The 23,705-nt window shown below is 44.2% G+C and overlaps 1 protein-coding gene across 1 annotated transcript; it reads left to right on the top strand.

Annotated features, from left to right (window-relative positions):
* The first annotated feature begins 225 nt into the window (after positions 1-225).
* LOC112249239 (ammonium transporter Rh type C) lies at positions 226-5,718 on the top strand. Its single transcript, XM_024419031.2, has 11 exons — positions 226-536; positions 1,297-1,489; positions 1,975-2,125; positions 2,318-2,465; positions 2,652-2,818; positions 3,031-3,168; positions 3,418-3,554; positions 3,872-3,996; positions 4,115-4,188; positions 4,415-4,500; positions 4,729-5,718. Exons 1-11 carry the CDS (start codon positions 311-313, stop codon positions 4,766-4,768), a joined length of 1,485 nt encoding a protein of 494 aa, XP_024274799.1. The 5' UTR covers positions 226-310; the 3' UTR covers positions 4,769-5,718.
* The last annotated feature ends 17,987 nt before the right edge of the window (positions 5,719-23,705 follow it).

Genomic DNA, 23,705 nt, shown 5'->3' on the forward strand with positions numbered 1-23,705 from the left:
TGGCAACCAAATTAATTTTTTTCAGGTTTTCCTCTAACCCCTCTTATGCAACATGTTGTTTGGGACAAACAATCAAATGCACGGGACTCTCTGCTGCCTCGTGCCAGATGTCATCTATCAAGGTGCCAAAGGGCAGGAAGGGGGAGGGAGGGTTTGGCGCTGGGTAGGGCAACAGCTGGCTCACACTGAGGACACACCTCTCTTTGGTCCATATATACCTGTGCTGATACAGCCTGTAGTTTCAGGGTCACAGCCACACTCAGGGCAGGTCAAAGAGCATCACTGTCTCAGTACTTACTCAGCCACCACCATGGGGAATTGCATCCAGGGATGCAAAGACTACTTCTCTCGGCAAAAGAACACCAACATCCGTCTTACACTGCCGGTAGTCTGCTTCGTCTGGCAGATTGCCATGATCATCCTCTTCGGAGTCTTCATCCGCTACGACGAGGAGTCGGACACACACTGGGTAGAGACCAAGGCCCATGACAACATCACCAGCGACATAGAGAATGACTTCTACTTCAGATACCCCAGTAAGTACATTCATAATCACCGGTCTGCCTGGTGCATCCTTTAGGTTGACAATATACAGTAAATGTATGATTCATGGTTTCATCTTCATTGAAATGATAAAGAATCAGGTTATTAATAAGAAGCATGCTTGCTGTTTGATCAGATGACAACCTTTGATCTCTAGGATGTTTGATTTCCCCTGTGAAATCCCCTGGACAACGATCTCAGTCTGAGTTATTTTGAAAGCATCTATTCATTAGTGGACAAATGCAGTGGCAGTCCAAATTTGCCTCTCTAACGTGGGTTAAAACTACCTACCCTTTTTACCAAATGTAGGTCAGTGGTTATTTCCAATTTGTCTGATTCAAGCTTGGTTTATGCCAGCTTCTGATGGTGCATCTTTGCTGATAGCCAGGCTGAATGAGTGACAAGTTAAGTTTACTTGTGATGTTATGTGGCATCTGTTTCCTCTTGTAATATGATGTGTTTTGATTTGTCAGGGATTATATCCTACCTGTAGCTCTGGCGTGTAAAACTGATAGGGTGTGTATCATAAACGTGCTAATCTGATGATGACATATCCAGTTGAACATGTCGAGTTAACAGCTATAAAACTTTGACCAAATGGTACATCAGGACTGATTTTTTATTTAAAAAACTATGCAACTACTGAGGCCCCTTTGCATTGGATGCAATAACATGTTGCATTAACTATTAGGATTTATTTCACACTTTGAATAATTCTCTCTCTCATTCTCCTTCTAACCCTCCTCTTTCCAGGCTTCCAGGATGTCCATGTGATGATCTTTGTGGGTTTCGGGTTCCTCATGACTTTCTTGAAGAGGTACAGCTTCGGTGCAGTCGGCTTCAACTTCCTCGTTGCCTCCTTCGGCCTGCAGTGGGCTCTGCTCATGCAAGGCTGGTTCCACTCTCTCGATCCCCAGACAGGAAAGATCTTCATCGGTGTTGAAAGGTATGCAACCGCACTGATGTGCATCTATGAGGCTGCAATTTGTTCAGTAATTAGAGTGAGAACTGATGAGGTGTGCACACACATAGGAGAGGGGAGGCTTAATCAGTGACTTGCTACTCATACTGAAACAATGTCAGAATGGTTATTTTTTATTTTACCTTTATTTAACTAGGCAAGTCAGTTAAGAACAAATTAATATTTTTAATGATGGCCTAGGAACAGTGGGTTAACTGCCTTGTTCAGGAGCAGAATGACAGATTTGTACCTTGTCAGCTCGGGGATTTGATCTTGCAACGTTTCGGTTACTAGTCCAACGCTCTAACCACTAGGCTTCCCTGAAAGACCTGAAGGAGGATTACCTGAAGGAGGATTACTTACTGATCTAGTCATTCAGGTTTTACAACTGTATACATGACTGACTCTCTCACATGACTCTCCAGTAATAATCTGTCTCCACCCGACCCACCTGTGTCTTCTATCTGCAGTCTGATCAATGCTGACTTCTGTGTGGCGGGCTGTCTCATAGCCTACGGGGCAGTGCTGGGCAAAGTCAGCCCGGTTCAGCTGTTGGTTATGACCCTGTTTGGTGTCACTCTGTTTGCTGTGGAAGAGTACATCATTCTGAACTTACTTCATGTGAGTCCCATCAAGCACTCTCTGGGTGTACAACTATTAAATTAAACACACTGTATTAGCCATGGTTGGATTCATTTAATTCACCCTATAACCCTGATATAGTAACTTATTTATCTAACCTCAATGGCCTGCAGCCACGTAATCACATGGTTTGGTACACCTGGTAACAAATGACTGTTTCTGTCCCCACAGGCTAGGGATGCCGGTGGCTCCATGGTTATTCACACCTTTGGAGGTTATTATGGTCTGACCATATCCTGGGTCCTTTACCGACCTAATTTAAACCAGAGCAAGCGTATGCAGGGCTCTGTGTACCACTCCGATATCTTCGCCATGATCGGTGAGCTAGTTGTTCATTGCATAAACATATGAATGGTTCTGATTGGCTCTGTGTGGGTTTCACTCCCTCTGGTGATGGTGACCTATCTTTAGTTTGTAGAAGTTTTCTGCCATGGCACTGTTCCTGTTCTGAAGTGTGTGTGATGATCGGTGTGTTTTAACTGTGTCGTCCCTTCTCTCTCCTCAGGCACACTGTTCCTGTGGATGTTCTGGCCCAGTTTCAACTCGGCCATTACTGACCATGGAGACGGTCAGCACAGGGCAGCCATCAACACCTACCTGTGCCTGGCCTCCACTGTCCTCACCACAGTGGCCATCTCCAGCCTCTCCCAGAAGACTGGCAAGCTTGACATGGCAAGGAACCGTGTGTGTGTGTATGTGTGCGTGCGTGCGTGTGCGTGCGTGTGTGTGTGTGTGTGTGTGTGTGTTTGGACGTACATTCTCTGTAACTGTGTATTTGTGACACTAACTGACAACCTCTCAGTCTGCACAATCTTCCTCTGCGCTCATCTTGTTGACTGACAAGTTTTCGAGTGTCATGACTGGTGCTCTCTCTTGCTTAACAGGTGCATATCCAGAATTCCACCCTGGCGGGGGGTGTTGCCTTGGGGACAGCGGCTGAGTTTATGATCTCTCCCTACGGCGCTCTGATCGTGGGCTTCTTCTGCGGCATCATCTCTACCATGGGCTACATCTTCATTTCTGTGAGTCTCACCCCTGGTCACTCACAGCTTGTTTTGTAGGCTTAGTAGGTTCTGTCCAAAGAAAGTCATGACAACTCTTACAACTCTTATTTTCTTCTTATGAATGATGTTGAGCCACACACAAAAAAAGGTATAGCACTCTAAATGGCTGCCTAATCTTTATTGGGCAGATTCCTTTGCCATAAACAGTAATACACTATTTGGCTGTGTTGCGGGTGTGTTTTTAAACCTTTCCCCGTCTCCTCCCAGCCCTTCTTGGAGAAGACACTGAAGATTCAGGACACGTGTGGAATACACAACCTGCACGCCATGCCTGGGGTGATTGGCGGGATAGTTGGAGCCATCACTGCTGCAGCTGCCAGCGAGTCAGTCTACGGAAAGCAGGGGTGAGTCAGGAGACCCGAGGGTCTAAGGCTACACAGCCAAACCACATCAACCTGAACATGCATCCTTTTTACCAGACAATCAGAACACATATTCCCCCACAACCTCTCATCAACCAATCATATCACACAGTTACTGTATGTCACAGGTCATATCTTAAACGATTAATGTCATTTTACACCAAACAAATTATGTCACAGTCACAGTTTAGCCTGTAATCTGACAGTTAGTTGGAAATATACAGAGTCATTAGAAGACTCAACATAAAGCCTAAATATGGGACACAATCTGATTCTGTGCATTGTTATTTTCCGCCCAGGTTGATCAACACGTTTGACTTCACTGGAGACTTTAAGGACAGAACCGTGTTAACTCAGGGTGGATACCAGGCCGCTGGAATGTGTGTGTCCATCGTCTTTGGGGTTGTAGGCGGAGCTATAGTCGGTGAGTTTGGCCAGCCATGGGCATTTTATAGGGTGACCTAGAGGTGACATGGGTCGTATAGAGGGTGACGTGCCTGAAGGAGAGGGACTGAAGTTGACACTATCTCCTCTGTTCACAGGTTCCATCCTGAGGTTACCCATCTGGGGAGATCCTGCTGATGAGAACTGTTTCGATGATGAGGTGTACTGGGAGGTAAGTGCTGTTCACAATACAACCACTGGGTGGTGCCATTGTCTTTGATTTAGTCTCACGTGATGAACTACAGACCACGTTTGAGATCTTCATCTGAATTTTTATGACTAAATGGAGAAAAAAAAACTATAGTAGTCAATAAAACTATTGCATTACATTGACCACACTGAAGACATTTCACACAAGTATGAAAATAAAACCTAAATCACCTATGATTTCTTCACAGCTCCCTGATGAAGAGGAGGAGCATCAGGAGAGCATCCCTCCCATTCTGGAGTACAACAACCACATGATCCACAAGCAGCAAGACCTGTAAGTCCATTCAGCATGCTCTGTTTGACCATATCACAAAACTAGTTTGTGATTTGTTGAAGTTATAATCAAGGATCCGTTTTGAATACAGTACTTGTTTATAGATAATCCAATCTTTTTTCAAACCATTATGTTCTCTGTTGATTGTAATGACTAATCATTCCACAGGATAGAATAGTGTAGGAAAAAATGTGTGTTTCACTTTCTGTCATATTTTGCTCCTAACAGATCTGAGTCCAACTTCTCTGTGGAACACTGTGAAAGCTAAATACAGAGGTGTGAGGACACCACCACCCAAACATGTCCTGCTGGACCATGGAATTACCACGGAAATCCAACAGACAACCGCACTCCCCCTAAATGAAGGCACCTATACAAGGCACATTATAACATGCTTTCTTGCATCTTATGTTAAGGTCATTACCTAAATTTGAAGCCATTAGATACTGCACGTGCCTTCACCCCTCCCCCCACCAGCCACCACCCACTCCATTAGATCACATACACTTCCTATATGGATATGCACTGGCACGGAACACTGTGTCCTGAATTCTGGTAGAATGCTGATCTATTGAAAGGACCTCTAAGATCTGCACTTAATCAACATGATGTATGTCTAATTATAACCTCCACACAAAATGGCCAATAGAGCTTTTCATTGAATGAGGATGAGGAAAGGATTTTTCATGAAATTACTTTGACCAATCCTCATTCTGTGGCCTTGTATGTTGTACATTTTCTTCCCATTTTCTTTTCAGAGAAAATTGTATTTTAATATATCTGGTGCATATGTAAAGAGGACAGTAGTTTACTTTTAGTTCAAAGTGAATATTTTGTCTCTAGTCCTCTGAAAAACCAAAAATGGTTTTGCTCTATTTTTACAGTGCAGGAGTACCCTTTGAGTCCCCAATATGATCGTTTTCTTTGTTTGGGATAAAGATTTAAACTATTTAACCAAATAGTTAGTGTTGAGGTGTAGAAGTACATTTAAACTTTAGTTGAACGTTTTTGGTGACATGATGTATTTAAACAGCTTTTAAAGCTATGTACATTGCCAACACATTTTCATCACCATCTCTAATGATTCAATGTATCCCTGCCTTCTGAGATGCCCTCTATGTCTTCCATCTCTTAATGATGTTTTTACTGTACTGTTAAAATCATGTTTATTTAAATGTTGCTACTCATATAACTTAATAAATCAAATATGAGGTTAGATATACTGTTTGCCTCTTCTCCTTGATAGCTCCACAGTCATGCAAAATGAATGTTAGTACGTGTATCTCTGATGTCATGCTCAGTGTGAATGAGAAGATACTGTACATAAGATATACATACAGACCAGCATGATCAACATGAACTGTAACAGGTGGGGCCTTTTGAATGTCCACCACTATGGTGAGGTAATGAAGGGCTAAAATCAATGACCTGCTATCCTTTTAAAAGGCAACAGCAGTCAGCAATTTCGGAGAGGGGAACCGCTTTTCACTGCACGCAAAATTACTTTTTCGCAGCAGATTAGGAAAATGAACGTAGCACGTTAGGAGACTGAGGTTAAGGTTAAGAAAAAGGATTTGGGTCAGAGCTAGCAAAAACTAACCTGCTAAAAAAAATCACTTTCTATGGAAGTGCTGTGAAAAGTACCCCCTTTTGGAGAGACTAGTACTATGGTGCCTGCACCATGTGACCATGTCTGTTTGAGGATGATGAATTGTTTGGTGATTGTTTGAAAGTCATGGTAAGTCTTCTATTTCAGTTCAGTAATATTATTTGAATTGTTTTGAATATATTAATCATGTAAATGTTATTGACTGTAGGTGTAACAAGATGCTTTGGGACAGATTACAACTAAGGAGAGTTTGAAAGGAGTTTTATTATGTAAGTTGCCTCTGAAATTGATCTAATGTCTGTATATTTGCAAGTTTAAATATGACTAACTGGCATTTTCATGTATTTTCTAGAGGCTTAATACAGCAGCTGTATTTTAACTTTGATAAAACAGTTTTTTAGTCTAAAGCCACTAACCCAAAAGTTTAGCTATTTATTTGTATTGAGTACATTCTTGGTTAGAGTTTAGGTAGGCCTATCTCTGCCTGTTTTTTGAGTGCTTGTTTAACAGGAATTATTATTTATTTATTTTTATTTTTTTCTTGGGCTATCACTATATTCTTGGTTAGGCTAGTGCTTCAGTGGTAACTTAAAGGTGTGTTTGAAAAGTGTGTTGCGCTCAACTGTTTTCCTCATAGAAGTGCTGTAAATCACTATTTTCTAGTCCAATTACCTTGAGCATACCTACCAGGAATCAGCTTTGGACATTTATTGTGTGATGCTGTTGCCCCTACAGTTATCATAAAGCTTTTGCAATGTATGTAGGATGCTCTGTCCTGTCTACACTAAGTGAGATCTTAGACCAGCACCTTTGACCTCACCCTGTGTTAAAATCTGAGCTAGTAAAAAAAAAGAACCTGCTCCTGTGCCTTGAGCCACAGCCAGTCTGAGAGGTACGTATCAGGGTTCTCTGTCCTGACTCATGAGGCACACCCCAATGTCATTGTGACCTAGCCTGGCCACTTCCTCCGGTCAAAGTTGGGAGTTGGAGGGCTTAGAGAGGTCAATCCAGAGGCCCAAGGGGCTGTATTACATAACTAGAGACACTTGTTCAGCCTTATACAGCAACATGTTAGAGGTTAAAGGTTAGATCAATCTCTGTCACACTCTGTGAAGTGAAGAGCACCCCTCTGACTAACTGTCAGAGGCCTGGTATTGGCCCTACCATCTGTTACTCTCAGCCAAGTCCCTCCCCTCATCTCTCGCTCTGTGTTTTCTGTGAACAGGTATTATTTGAATGTATTGTTGTGTATTTGAATGTGTATATGGATGTGTAGTTTCATGTGTATATTGTATGTTGATGTGAATTGTTGTGCTAAACAGGGCACATCTGGAAAAGAGACCTTGGTCTCAGCATTGACTCCCTGTCAAAATAAAGGTTAAATACGCCACTGATGTGGAATATGTCCTGTGTCTTCTGAGACTCTCTATGGTATGTTCATTATAGGTCTGACAGACATGATTATCACCATCATTGTACCAAGTACCCCTGAATAACTCTTACTTTCACTCTCATATACCCATACACATTTCTATTTCAAGAGTATCTGCATCAGGTCAAAGAGGGGGGTTATTAGTAGGACCATAAACACAGACCGAAAGCAAACCATATCATTGCTCGCTGAGCATATATGTGGGTGAGGTGGGTTAAGGAGAGGGGATGAGCTGGCCTGATAGAGGTCTGTAGCCTGTCCATTTTCGTCATACCAGACTGGTCACCCTCAAGGGCAACCTTTCCAATCCCAGGATTCTCATGGTAATGAGGCCTAACAGAGATCCCGGGTCACTGGACAGACCAGTCAATAGGGTCATTTCCTGATCCATCACCATGGCGTTTAATGAACTCTAAACACTCAGTGTGGACACTAGCTTTGTGCCTGCCTGACAAACCAGCTGGTTTTATGAGTGAAGAGGACACAATAAATTATGATTTATATATTTAAGCTTAATTATGAGGTTACTTATCTTAACTATTTTTTGAACACAATAGTTTGCTGAATATTTTACCAGGGACCATTTATTCACAATGGAAATGGTCTTCTACAGGCAAAATATACTGTATATACCTGCATTTGGAGAGAATTGGACAGCTTCCTCATAATGAATCTACTCTGGAGTAAGTTCAGTGAGCGCATGTCCCTAGGTTTGGCCCCTGAGTCCTGAAGTGACTTTATGAGGAATTCCTCACTTCTAATCCTGATGGGAGGAAAGTCAACCAGAGGAACCCTGACACTAAGGCAGTATGCAGCAACTCCAGCCCAGGTTTAGGGGATTACATGGGATAAATTAGATGGACAGCAGGGGAGAGCAGGGAGGGTGGAGCAGCGATTTCCCTGATTCACATAGCTTTCCCATGAGGAGGAGGGAGGAGGGATTGGAGCTTCAAACGGAGGGAGAGAGAATGCTAGACAGAAGAGGTAAAGAATGAGACTGAGGGGGAGAAAGTGAGAGGGAAATGGCTTCAAATATCTTCTTCTGGCTAATCAAACAAGGCTGTGGGAGTTTGGGGGGCCGACAGAGGGGGATGGAGGCGGGATGCAGAAGGCAGGAGGAGGAGGAGGCAGTGGGACTGTAACAGAGATGTCCCTGTTAATCTTGTGTTTGAAGAGTGTAGGAGGACAGGCAGGTGGGCAGACCCTCCTATAGTCCTGGTGGTGCTGGAGGAGAGTGGAGGGAGCTCCTCTCCTGGATCACATGACCCTGGGAGTGTGTGTGAAACCACTCTACCCACCATTGTCCCCCTGGGGCCAGCACCATGTGAAAGGCTGCAGAAAGCCTGTAATCAGATTAAAGGTTGCTGGGAAGAGGGGGGGACAGATTTTCGGGGAACGTGAAGGGGGGGTGGTCGGTCTCTAATCAATACCTGCCATTGAAGTGCAGGAGAGGGGCTAAATAACGCAGCAGGTGGGTGTGGGGTACTGGGCCGCGGGGACAAATTGGCCTGTTGTTGGAGGGGGGATAACGGCTGGGCCAGGAGGAGTGGCACAATCAGTAAGCTTGGAGTGTGGTAGAATGGGTGGGTGGGAAAGGGGGGACCGGGAGCACTCAAAAGGTGGCGGCCCTCTCCCCTCCCGCCCTGGTAATTATATCACTTTTGTGAGCTGATTGGAGCAGGCTGCAGGGTCCATCTGGGCTGATAGATCTCTATTCTCAGACTCACACTGGTCTCACCAACCCACCACTCAATGAACTATCAGGGGCTCCTCTGCTCTTAACAGGACTCATCATCATCAGGCTTCCTGAGAGGTCTGTCCCTGTCAGTCAGCCATCACACAACACCACAGCTCCCTAATGACAGACAATAGGCTTCTCTCTGCTTCCCTCCAGGTCCCAGGTGGACCATTAATGGAGAAAGAACTTCAACTAGTCGCACCATTTCATTTGAACACTGAGGCTGTGGATGGTCTTTTGTGCTTATGTGCTTGAATGGATGTGATGTGGGAAGGACACCCTCTTGAAACATTCTGGAAAGTGAGAATTATCAGGGGTGGAATATTACATAAAGGAAACTTCTCATCTCCGTGTTTCCACACACTGAACTAGGCCTATTGCCATATTCTTTTTATTTAACCTTTATTTAACCAGGTAAGTCAATTAAGAACAAATTCTTATTTACAATAACGGCCTGGCAAGACGCAAAATGCCGCCTGTGAGGACGGGGGATAAGAAAAATGATGTAAGACAAAATGGACAACACAGACTGAAGACGCTGGCGACCGCACAAATACACCGGCAAACAAACAGTGGATGTGTGTGTGGTGTTTGTTAAGTAAAACAACATTTTTCCTTACGTAAGGAAACGCAAACTAGTGACATCAGGTGACAATTAGAAACAACTACTACCATATCCTGGCGCTTTAGGTTGGCTTGGAGGGAATTCCAAGACCAGGGGACTGAGTAATGAAAGGACTTTTTTCCATGCTCGGTTCTAATTTTCAGGATTGTTATCATAAAACAACATTGAGATTTGAGCTTGTTTTCATTTTGAGCTAGAAGAGAGGATAGATAAAATGTCAGTTTCCCTAAAATGGCCTTCTAAATAAGAATGTACCAGTGTTTGAGCCTGAGTGTTGCTAGTGATGTCCACAGCACAGTAGAGATCACATGGGTGAGTTAGACGTCTCTGATTGGTGACAAAACGAAGCGCTCCACATGAAAAAATAATACGGTTTACTATAGAATACTACGGTACTTAATATAGAATTCTGTAGTAAACTGTAGTATACTGTAGAAAACTATACTACGCAATATAGTATACCTCAATCATGTGTATACTTACTATAGAATGTTGGAGTATTCCCATTGGCTCCAGGTCATCTATACGTCTTTGCTAGGTAAAGCTCCGCCTTATCTCAGCTCACTGGTCACCATAGCAACACCCACCTGTAGCACACGCTCCAGCAGGTATATTTGACTGGTCATCCCCAAAGCCAACACCTCCTTTGGCCGCCTTTCCTTTCAGTTCTCTGAAGCCAATGACTGGAACGAATTGCAAAAATCACTGAAATTGGGGACTTATATCTCCCTCACTAACTTTAAGCGTCAGCTGTCAGAGCAGGTTACCGATCACTGCAGCTGTACACAGCCCATCTGTAAACAGCCCATCCAACCAACTACCTACCTCATCCCAATTTTTGTTTTTCTGCTCTTTTGCACACCAGTATTTCTACTTGCACATCCTCATCTGCACATATATCACTACAGTGTAAATTGCTAAATTGTAATTACTTCGCCACTATTGGCCTATTTATTGCCTTACCTCCTTACCTCATTTGCACGCACTGTATACAGATTTCTCTATTGTGTTATTAACTGTACGTTTGTTTAATCCATGTGTAACTGTGTTGTTGTCGCACTGCTTTGCTTTATCTTGGCCAGGTCACAGTTGTAAATGGGAACTTGTTCTCAACTGGACGACCTGGTTAAATAAAGGTGAAAAAAAATACAGCTGTAGAATAAATAGTATAATAGTAAATACTGCATTATACAACCAACCACAAAATGCTATATTAAATTATACAGTAATGTCTGCAAAAACACTACAGTCTGCAAAAACACAATAGTAATTACCATAGTATATACTACAGTATTTAATTGTTTGCACATACCCTGCCCATTCCCCTTACCATATCCCAATTTGCACCACCCATAAGTGAGAAAACTACATGCCAAGTATAGACCATATATTGTGTTCCCTACAGGTTATCCTCTACAGGATCGGTGTCCTGACCTCGGGATGGTTGAGCTAACATAGGCTAATGTGATTAGCATGAGGTTGTAAGAAACAAAAAAAAATCCCAGGACATAGACATATCTGATATGGGCAGAAAACATAAATTCTTGTTAATCTAACTGCACTGTCCAATTTACAGTAGCTATTATAGTGAACAGATACCATGTTATTGTTTGAGGAGAGTGCACAATTATGAACTTGAAAATGTATGAATAAACCAATTAAGCACATTTGGGCAGTCTTGATACAACGTTTTGAATATATATACAATAGTTCATTGGATCAGTCTAAAACTTTGCACATGCACTGCTGTCTAAAGTCTAAATTGCGCCTAGGCTCAAATAATTCATTTTGGCCTTTCTCTTGCATTACAAAGATGATGGTACAAATAAAATACAAAAAAACAACAACAAAAAAATTATCTTGGTATTATCTTTCACCAGATCGATTGTGTTATATTCTCCTACATTAATTTCACATTTCCACAAACCTTCCTTTCAAATGGTATCAATAATATACATATCCTTGCTTCAGGTCCTGAGCTACAGGCAGTTAGATTTGGACATGTCATTTTAGGTGAAAATTTGGAAAAAGGAGCAGATCCTTAAGAGGTTTTAATTAAGAAAAGAGGAGAAGCTATGAACTATCTATTCAGACCTCTGACCAACCAACAAACCAACACTGCAGATCATTGAAAATTTGCTCTTTGAGGATTTTGTCCCATAGACTTCCTCAAGGACAAAGCCCCCACTTCTATCACAAAGTTGTTTTTTTTAAACTGTAGTAAATACTACAGTATACTACAGTCCACAAAACACTACAGTAATTGCTATGGTATATTACAGCTTTTTTTACTACAGTATTTATACTATAGTAAACTGTGAATAGTAGAGTATACTACAGTCATGTTCGTAACACTACAGCAAATATTACAATAAAGTCTTCAAAAACACTACAGTGAATACTATAGTATTCATACCATAGTATACTATAGTATTTTTTTCATGTGGGGCTGCATGATATACAGAGTCAAGAGCCTTCAGTGTAGAGCTTGAGGCTTACACATAAATAGGATCACCTTAGTCCAACACAGATTAAAAATACAACAAATCAACTATTTTCTGGCGACAAAGGAACAACAAGCCTCAAATCGTACAGATTATGTTGAATGATGTTAAAAGCTGTCTGAGCTTTTTCAAATACCAAAGTCAAACGGCTGCCATTTGAATAGAGAACAGTGTCATCCACATAAAAATGTACATCAGCTGTCTCAATATGTCTCCAAATATTGTTGATCTAGATAATAAACAACAGGGGACCTAAAATTGATCCTTGAGGCATATCTGAGCACAGCTCTATGGTGTCCGACTTAGAACCGTGTTAAGGCAGATGGTAAGAACAGTTAGAACAGTGTGTTAAGGCAGATAGTTATATTGACAGGTAGTTAACAAATCACTCCACAACATGAGTAATCCCAATACCCTTCAATCTCTGCACCAAGACAGTATAGTCCACAGTGTCGAATGCCTTTGACAAGTCTATGATTGCAGATACACAATGCAGCTTCTTATCCAGGGCACAGTGACCATCAATCAGAACCTTCAAAGTTGCTGTGACAGTGCTGAGGCTAGACCTGAAACCTGATCACGTACCACTGAAAATATTGTTTTCCTGGAGGCAGGCTTTAAAATGCTTAATGACTAGGGATTCCAATACCTTTGCCAGAAACAGACCATTTAGATATGGGCCGATACTTATTCAGTAGAGTAGGATCACCTCCTTTCTTAAAGAGGTAGGACAAATGCTGATTTCCACAACTTGTGGATTTCATTACATTCTAGGGTGAGGTTAAAGTTGTATGTTAAAGGAGGAGCAATGATGTCTGCAGCTAACTGTAGTAGGCGGGGGTCTAGATCAACAGGTCCAGGGGATTTGTTGACATCAATTGCTTTCAGGGCTCTACGCACCTCTGAGACAGAGAAAGACGAGAAGGAGAACCTGGAGAAGGAGTGCCTTGGAGAGGGAGAGGGAGTGCCTTGGAGAGGGAGAGGGAGTGCCTTGGAGAGAGAGAAGGAGAACCTGGAGAAGAAGTGCCTTGGAGAGGGAGAAGGAGTGCCTTGGAGAGGGAGAGGGAGTGCCTTGGAGAGGGAGTGCCTTGGAGAGGGAGAGGGAGTGTCTTGGAGAGGGAGAGGGAGTGCCTTGGAGAGGGAGAGGGAGTGCCTTGGAGAGGGAGAGGGAGTGCCTTGGAGAGGGAGTGTCTTGGAGAGGGAGAGGGAGTGCCTTGGAGAGGGAGAGGGAGTGCCTTGGAGAGGGAGAGGGAGTGTCTTGGAGAGGGCGAGGGAGTGCCTTGGAGAGGGAGAGGGAGTGCCTTGGAGAGGGAGAGGGAGTTCCTTGGAGAGGGAGAGGGAGTGTCTTGGAGAGGGAGAGGGAGTGTCTTGGAGAGGGAGAGGGAGTGCCTTGGAGAGGGAGAAGGAGTGCCTTGGAGAGGGAGAGGGAGTGTCTTGGAGAGGGAGAGGGAGTGCCTTGGAGAGGGAGAGGGAGTGCCTTGGAGAGGGAGAGGGAGTTCCTTGGAGAGGGAGAGGGAGTGTCTTGGAGAGGGAGAGGGAGAGGGAGTGTCAAGTAATAAATATAGTCATATATCACTACTCTTTCCTGACCCACATTCTTTCATGTCAGGTGACATAACTGGATGTGTATTGATTTTATCTATCAAGCTCTTTTAGGTCACTGAGAAAAAGATACTGCTACCTGAGACTGTTGTAGTCATAGATTGGTTCTTTTCCACTCTGTGAGAGAGGTAGATTCTAGAGACCAGGTTTTTTTTGACAGAGGTAGATGCTTATGTCGATGGAGAACTGCCCTACAAACGCTCCACGCTCCTCTCCCATACCCAATCTTCACCTATTCACAGATAGAACACTGTTCTTTGTAAAACATTTGTTTTGCCATCTGACATTAGTCCATCTGTTGGGGTCAAAGGGGATGTTCTTGGGAGGGAATGACTCTGTAGAGGAGTCACTGAGGAGGGAGAACCAGAGAAACATCAATTCATAGATGGACTGGGCTTTGATCAGGACACAAAAGCAGCAGGATCAGTGATGGTGTGAAAGGGGTGGCGAGCGGGGCTGGATTAAATGGATCCAATTAGTTGCTCCACCTGCATCAGGCCACCAATTAGAGTGGGAGTAGGCTGGTGGGGAAATGTCTTATAGTGCCGTCTAATCGAGAGGTGATCATTAGCCTTTTATAAACCACTAGCTTGGTTTGATTGGCAGGTAGAATCAGAGAGTGAATAGGAGATGGAAAGGGTATAATATGAGTGAAGGTTCTGTGTAGCTGCTACAATGCTCATTGTGGTGCTCATCATGAACCCAACAGTAAGTTGAAATGCATATTATATGTTGTGATTATTGCTGGTATCATCTCTGGGATCTGAAAAACCTCCCTTGGCGATGCTGCTGGATAATTAACTACAAGTCAGGACTGTAAGTCTCGACCGGGGGTAGGCAACCCTGGTCCTGTTTTTGATTTAACCAACCTGGAAGATGAGGTGTGTTGAATTTAGTCAATCACTGAACTGATCAATTAGCTCTGTTGGTCTGGTGTGGTGCCTAGTTGGAACAAAATCCTGCAGTACCTGTCTCTCCAGGAACACCCCTGGTCTAGACAGTGTCAACAACGTTTTGTAGCTGGGTTCACTCGTTAGTTGACATGTTGTCACGTCGGGAGGATGACTCACCCCGCTAGGCTGTATTTTCTTACTGTCACTCAGTTGTTTTATTGCACCTCAATGCCCTCGGAGCATTAACTAGAAATGTGACTATTCAGGACTTAAAGGTTCATTGAAAATGCAAGTAGAACATCACAGACATTCCTTTGTTTATATAGTTTTCTTAGTTGCTAATCATTTTCTGGAATTGTAGGTGGAGAAATAGCTGGAGGACATAAAGTCAAAGGGTGAAACAGACAGACAATTTTATTTTGAATATTGTTAGACAGTACACAGATACTTTATCAATGGCAGACCATTGACTGTAAAATAAAGCTATTATATTTCTGGTCCTGAGAATATGTTAAGATGTGATAGTGATTGCAAGATGGTATTCTAAAACAGAGATGGAAATAAAACTTCCGTAAAGCAGTTGTTGTAGCAGCCTGGGTGCTCATCCCCACGCCCAGAGTGGTCTCTGAGTGGGGACAATGTCCTTTCTAGCATCAGGATGCTGCTGGAAGAATAGAGTTACTGATAATGACAGGGTTTAGGCCCTGAATACAGGCCTACTGACCTTCCCCAGCCATGATAGAGACAAATGGATCAGAATAAACTGATTGACAGCATTCTATAAAGGCCCAGTGCAGCCGAAAACATTATTTACCTGTGTTTTATATATATTTACACATTATGAGGTTGGAATTATACTGTGAAATTGTGAAAATTATTACAATGCCCTTTTAGTGTAAGAGCTGTTTGAAAAGACCACATGAAATTTCAGCCTGTTTTGATGGGATGTAGTTTTGGCCTGCCAGGCGAAATCACCAGGCAATATAACTTAATAGACCAATAACAAAGAGAGTTTCAAACCTCTCTGCCGATAACAGATAGTTTTCAGGTTAAATATCCCTCCCATTAGGCTCATCCAATTAAGCCCCTCACTCAGACCTCTCACAGACAGTTCTAGAAAAATCCTTGCTTGAAAATGTTTTGTTTCTTTTTGAGGATTTTAATTGAAAACAATCACAGTAAAGTACTTAATTGCTACCCATAAATTATTTGATATTGAGATTAAATGGCTACATTGGACTTTTAATCAATCCCTCTGTTACCAGACAGGAGAACTTAACTGATCCTCCTTCACTGGCCCGGGAAAAAAGGATGGCTACCTGACAGAGTGAAGGAAAAGATAAAGAGAGAGAGAAAGAAAGAGGGAAATACAACAGGCCCTTAAATTTAACCCACCATCAAAAAAAGGAAGCACCAAGAAAGTACTTAGGACAACTACACCTCTCTACGGCCCTTTTGTTCCACCATCTACACCTCTCCACAGCCCTTCTGTTTCACCATCTACACCTCTCCACGGCCCTTCTGTTCCACCATCTACACCTCTCCATAGCCCTTTTGTTCCACCATCTACACCTCTCCACAGCCCTTCTGTTTCACCATCTACACCTCTCAACGGCCCTTCTGCTCCACCATTTACACCTCTCCATAGCCCTTCTGTTCCACCATCTACACCTCTCCACGGCCCTTCTGTTCCACCATCTACACCTCTCCTTAGCCCTTCTGTTCCACCATCTACACCTCTCCACGGCCCTTCTGTTTCACCATCTACACCTCTCAACGGCCCTTCTGTTCCACCATCTACACCTCTCCACGGCCCTTCTGTTCCACCATCTACACCTCTCCACGGCCCTTCTGTTCCACCATCTACACCTCTCCTTAGCCCTTCTGTTCCACCATCTACACCTCTCCACGGCCCTTCTGTTTCACCATCTACACCTTTCAACGGCCCTTCTGTTCCACCATCTACACCTCTCCACGGCCCTTCTGTTCCACCATCTACACCTCTCCACGGCCCTTCTGTTCCACCATCTACACCTCTCCACGGCCCTTCTGTTCCACCATCTACACCTCTCCAAGGCCCTTCTGTTCCACCATCTACACCTCTCCACGGCCCTTCTGTTCCACCATCTACACCTCTCCACGGTCCTTCTGTTCCACCAACTACACCTCTCCACGGCCCTTCTGTTCCACCATCTACACCTCTCCACGGCCCTTCTGTTCCACCATCTACACCTCTCCACGGCCCTTCTGTTCCACCATCTACACCTCTCCACGGCCCTTCTGTTCCACCATCTAAACCTCTCCACGGCCCTTCTGTTCCACCATCTACACCTCTCCACGGCCCTTCTGTTCCACCATCTACACCTCTCCACGTCCCTTCTGTTTCACCACCTACACCTCTCCACGGCCCTTCTGTTCCACCATCTACACCTCTCCACGGCCCTTCTGTTCCACCAACTACACCTGTCCACGGCCCTTCTGTTCCACCATCTACACCTCTCCACGGCCCTTCTGTTCCACCATCTACACCTCTCCACGGCCCTTCTGTTCCACCATCTACACCTCTCCACGGCCCTTCTGTTCCACCATCTACACCTCTCCACGGCCCTTCTGTTCCACCATCTACACCTCTCCACGGCCCTTCTGTTCCACCATCTACACCTCTCCACGGCCCTTCTGTTCCACCATCTACACCTCTCCACGGCCCTTCTGTTCCACCATCTACAACTCTCCACGGCCCTTCTGTTCCACCATCTACACCTCTCCATGGCCCTTCTGTTCCACCATCTACACCTCTCCACGGCCCTTCTGTTCCACCATCTACACCTCTCCACGGCCCTTCTGTTCCACCAACTACACCTCTCCACGGCCCTTCTGTTCCACCATCTACACCTCTCCACGGCCCTTCTGTTCCACCATCTACACCTCTCCACGGCCCTTCTGTTCCACCATCTACACCTCTCCACGGCCCTTCTGTTCCACCATCTACACCTCTCCACGGCCCTTCTGTTCCACCATCTACACCTCTCCACGGCCCTTCTGTTCCACCATCTACACCTCTCCATGGCCCTTCTGTTCCACCATCTACACCTCTCCACGGCCCTTCTGTTCCACCATCTACAACTCTCCACGGCCCTTCTGTTCCACCATCTACACCTCTCCACGGCCCTTCTGTTCCACCATCTACACCTCTCCACGGCCCTTCTGTTCCACCATCTATACCTCTCCACGGCCCATCTGTTCCACCATCTACACCTCTCCATGGCCCTTCTGTTCCACCATCTACACCTCTCCATAGCCCTTCTGTTCCACCATCTACAACTCTCCACGGCCCTTCTGTTCCACCATCTACACCTCTCCACGGCCCTTCTGTTCCACCATCTGGGGGTGTTGTTAGGATGTTTTTTAAGCCAACACTTTGAGAATGGATTGACTTTTGGTTTATTTGCCTAAACGCCAGTCACATCAGTGAGCTCTCAAATTAATCTCTCTCCGGTAGCACATATCTGTTCCTTTGGCATTCAAGCAAGTTGCTCTCAAGTAACTTTTCCCATATTCCTATTCCTTCCTCGTTCTACGTTCCCGCTCTTTTCTTTCATATGCAAAGGAGAGCCTGTGCTCCAACCCCCCAGCCCGTCATCATCATTCTGTACCAGTGGCCTGCAGTTCACTGCAGTTGTTTTAGAGTCTCTGTCAGACCTCCACCGCAAAGAACAACCATTAGTCATGATCTTATCCTCCAAGTATCTGCCCCTTTCTTTTCTTCCTCTCCAAGTTTCTGCCTCTCTTCATTCTCTGTGTGACAAGTGACGGAGAGAGGGAGGGGTCTCCTCTCCGAACCATCAGTTGAACTTCACACTGGATAAATAAAGAGGCCTTTTCAGTCGGTCACAGAGAAGGCCCTCTCTCTACTGCAGGGCGCCGTTGCTAAGGTGCAAGGCCTTTTCATTGCTCGGCTCCTGTTGCTAGGGATGGCGCTTCTCTCTCACTTGAGGATGGTTGCTAGGCAAGGCAGAGAGCTAGAGAGTGCACGCGGCCCGGTCTGGCGGTAATTGTTCTGCCTGGCGAGACATCTCTGTCCAACGGGAGCCGTGATTGACGCATCCCTGCCTGCCTCATGTTGGCCTGGTCACACACACACACACACACACACACTCACACAGTCTTGTGTGAGTCGGGCTGATTGAAGGCAGGTCTGACTCCTCTCGGCAGTGAAGCACTCCACACATTCCTCCACACCCAGGGGAGGGACACAGTAATTGTCGCTGGCCCCGATGGTCATCCATTCAGGCTCTGGACTCAGCCACAACCAAGCTATGTTTCGTAACTGCAGTTGAATTTGAGTAATCTTTTTGCAAGTGTGTTTGGTTTTCTATGAAGGACTATCTCAAAAGATGTGTGAAAAAACTCAATTGCGGTAAATGGATGGAGTCTTCAATGCTATTTCCAATCTTATTTCCAAAACTATTATCCTGGTTCTCAGAACACACATTGTCCAATACAGCGCTGGTATGCCCTCACGTAGACATTCCCATGCATGTAAATCAAGGAGCTGAGAGTGACATGTCCATGTGTTGTCAGACTGTCCCATGGTGACTGGTGGGGAGATGAAACAGAGAAGCCGAGTGGCTGCCCATTGTGTCCCTGTAGGGTTTGGCAGCCCAGAAGTTGTCCCAAGTGGCTGCATTTGCAACACATGCATATTTATGCCCACATGCAGATGTATGCAAATTGAGGGCTGTGGGAGGCTGTAGATGTGTCTGTGTCTGACTCTGCAGTGAGAGAGACAAGGGAGAAAGCAGGGGACTGACCTTGCTGTCACAGGGCTTCAATTGAGGATGGGGGGCTGAATACCCCTCTCTCTAGCCCTGTCTGGGTGAGACCACCCCAGGTATTGCCCCAGCCTAAGCCCCAGCCCCAACCACAGCCCCAGCTGTAGAGCACAGCACATCACAGCAGCCACACAGACAGACAGGGTTGGAAATCAGAAAGGGGAGGTGAAAGCAACATTGTTCCCCTCACCCAGCCCCCAGAGGCCTTGTCTGGTTGTGGTCTGGGTCTGGAGCCCCTTCCATTGCGCTCACTACAGTATAGGCTACTACTATGCTCACCGTGAGAGATGGGGCGGGCTGAGAGACCACAGCTACAATAGGAATCTAGATGCTGGGATAAGATGTCACCATAGGCTGCAGTTATGTGGCCTCCATTGATGATGCATATTTGATTATGATAGTTAGCATGCATGGGAATACAGTGCCTTGCAAAAGTATTCACCCCCTTGGCGTTTTTCCTGTTGTGTTTCATTACAACCTGGTATTTAAATTGATTTTTATTTGAATTTCATGTAATGGACATACACAAAATAGTCCAAATTGGTGAAGTGAAATGAAAAAAAGTACTTGTTTCAAATTCTAAATAATAAAAAAGAGAAAAGTGGTGCGTACATATATATTCATCCCCTTTGCTACGAAGCCCCTAAATAAGATCTGCTGCAGCCAATTACCTCCAGAAGTCACATAATTAGTTAAATAAAGTCCACCTGTGTGCAATCTAAAGTGTCACATGATCTGTCACATGATCTAAATATATATATATATATATACACCTGTTCTGAAAGGTCCAGAGTCTGCAACACCACTAAGCAAGGGGCACCACCAAGCAAGTGGTACTATGAAGACCAAGGAAGACCACTATGAAGACCTCTCCAAACAGGTCAGGGAGAAAGTTGTGGAGAAGTACAGATCAGGGTTGTGTTATAAAATATATCTGAAACTTTGTACATCCCACAGAGCACCATTAAATCCATTATTAAAAAATGGAAAGAATATAGCACCACAACAAACCTGCCAAGAGAGGGCCGCCCACCAAAACTAACCGACGATGCAAGGAGGGCATTAATCAGAGGCAACAACGACACCAAAGATAACCCTGAAGGAGCTGAAAAGCTCCACAGCAGAGATTGGAGTATCTGTCCATAGGACAACTTTAAGCTGTACACTCCACAGAGCTGGGCTTTACGGAAGAGTGGCCAGAAAAAAAGCCATTGTTTAAAGAAAAAAATAAGCAAACACGTGTGGTGTTTGCCAAAAGGCATGTGGGAGACTCTCCAAACATATGGAAGAAGGTACTCTGGTCAGATTGAGCTTTTTGGCCATCAAGGAAAACGCTATGTCTGGGGCAAACCCAACACCTCTCATCCCCCCGAGAACATCATCCCCACAGTGAAGCATGGTGGTGTCAGCATCATGCTGTGGGGATGTTTTTAATCAGCAGGGACTGGGAAACTGGTCAGAATTGAAGGAATGATGGATGGCGCTAAATACAGGGAAATTCTTGAGGGAAACCTGTTTCAGTCATCCAGAGATTTGAGACTGGGACGGAGGTTCCCCTTCCAGGAGGACAATGACCCTAAGCATACTGTTAAAACAACACTCAAGTGGTTTAAGGGGAAACATTTAAATGTCTTGGAATGGCCTAGTCAAAGCCCAGACCTCAATCCAATTGAGAATCTGTGGTATGACTAAAAGATTGCTGTACACCAGCGGAATCCATCCAACTTGAAGGAGCTGGAGCAGTTTTGCCTTTTAGAATGGGAAAAAATCCCAGTGGCTAGATGTACCAAGCTTATTGAGACATACCCCAAGAGACTTGCAGCTGTAATTGCTGCAAACGGGGGTTCTACAAAGTATTGACTTTGGGGGGGGTGAATAGTTATGCACGCTCAAGTGATCAATTTTTTGCATCTTCAAAGTGGTAGGCATTTTGTGTAAATCAAATGATACAAACCCCCCAAAAATCCATTTTAATTCCAGGTTGTTAGGGTTGTTAGGCAACAAAATAGGAAAAATGCCAATGAGGGTGAATACTTTCACAAGCAACTGTAAACTCAGGAATTTTCAATGCTGAGAAGAACATCCCCCACCCTTTCCTTGATTGTATTTGTATTCTTTTTGTTTTTGTTACCCCCTTTTCTCCCCAATTTCGTGGTATTCAATTATTACCCCCGTACGGACTCGGGAGAGACGGAGGTCGAGAGCCATGCGTCCTCCGAAACACAACCCAACCAAGCCGCACTGTTTCTTAACACAGCGCACATCCAACCCGGAAACCAGCCGCACCAATGTGTCGGAGGAAACACCATACACCTAGTGACCTGGTCAGCGTGGACCTCTCGGTCGCGGCCGGCTGCGACAGAGCCTGGGCTCGAACCCAGAGTCTCTGGTGGCACAGCTAGCACTGCGATGGATTGTATTTGTATTCTGATTTGAAAAGGGTTAAAGTACTGTACATTTAGGGTGAGAGAAGAGACATACATGGAACGTAAACACAGCTCCTGCTTGGCTGTTGGTCTTGGTGTTAAACATGGTGAAATGTACAAATCAACACCTCCAAGTTATGTCACATGTGCTTTTTTTCCTCTTGTTTTGGGAAATCCTGAGTTGTTGTTTTGTCCAATTCTGATTGGTTTAGGATCTTCTGTGTGCATTGTCCTTCACTAAGCCCTTCCACTATGGCTTCTTGCAGTGTTGTTTTGAGCGTAGGCGAATGACAGAGCATCTTCGAAGGTGTCACCATGCTTACTGTCAGAATGTCGATGGAAATGCTGTAAACCAACTGAAATCGGATTAGTATTTTGCATTCCTGTTGTACTTACAGTACCAGTCAAAAGTTTGGACACACCTACTATTTTCAGGGTTTTTCTTTATTTTTGCTATTTTCTACATTGTAGAATAATAGTGAAGACATCAAAACTATGAAATAACACATATGGAATAATGTAGTAATCAAAAAAAAGGGTTAAAAAAATCCAAATATATTTTATATTTGAGATTCCTCAAAGTTGCCACCCGTTGCCTTGACAGCTTTGCACACTCTTAGCAATCTCTCAACCAGCTTTGCCGGGAATGCTTTTTTTTAATAGTCTTGAAGGAGTTCCCACATATGCTGAGCACTTGTTGGCTGCTTTTCCTTCACTCTGCAGTCCAACTCATCCCAAACCATCTCAATTGGGTTGAGGTTGGGTGATGGTGGAGGCCAAGTCATCTGATGCAGCACTCTATCACTCTCCTTCTTGGTCAAATATCCCTTACACAGCCTGGAGGTGTTTTGGTTCATTGTCCTGTTGAAAAACAAATCATTTTGGGGGGGCGGGGTTGCAATTTCTGAGGCTGGTAACTCGAATGAAATTATCCTCTGCAGTAGAGGTAACTCTAGGTCTTCCTTTCCTGTGGCAGTCCTCACGAGAGCCAGTTTCATCATAGCGCTTGATGGTTTTTGCACCTGCATTTGAAGAAACTTTCAAAGTTTTAGAAATGTTCCGTATTGACTGACCTTCATGTCTTAAAGTAAAGGACTGTCATTTCTCTTTGCTTATTTGATCTCTTCTTGCCATAATATGGACTTGGTCTTTTACCAAATATGGCAAATAAGAAGGAAAGACAGTCCACAAATGAACTTTTAAGAAGGCACATCTGTTAATTGAAATGCATTCCATGTGACTACTTCATGAAACTGATTGAGAGAATTCCAAGAGTGTGCAAAGCTGTCAATATGAAGGGTGGCTACTTTGAAAATCTCAAATATAATATTTGTTTAACACTTTTTTGGTTACCACATGTTCCCATATGTGTTATTTCATAGTTTTGATGTCTTCACTATTATTCTTCAATGTAGAAAATAGTCAAAATAAAGAAAAACCCTTGAATGAGTAGGTGTGTCCAAACTTTTGACTGGTACTGTATAGGTTTTCAAAGTAGAAAGTAATAGAAACAAACTTCAGGAGAAAACCTGTTGTAAATCTTG

Source organism: Oncorhynchus tshawytscha, unplaced genomic scaffold (genome assembly GCF_018296145.1).
Source record: "Oncorhynchus tshawytscha isolate Ot180627B unplaced genomic scaffold, Otsh_v2.0 Un_scaffold_4_pilon_pilon, whole genome shotgun sequence".
Lineage (NCBI taxonomy): Eukaryota > Metazoa > Chordata > Actinopteri > Salmoniformes > Salmonidae > Oncorhynchus > Oncorhynchus tshawytscha.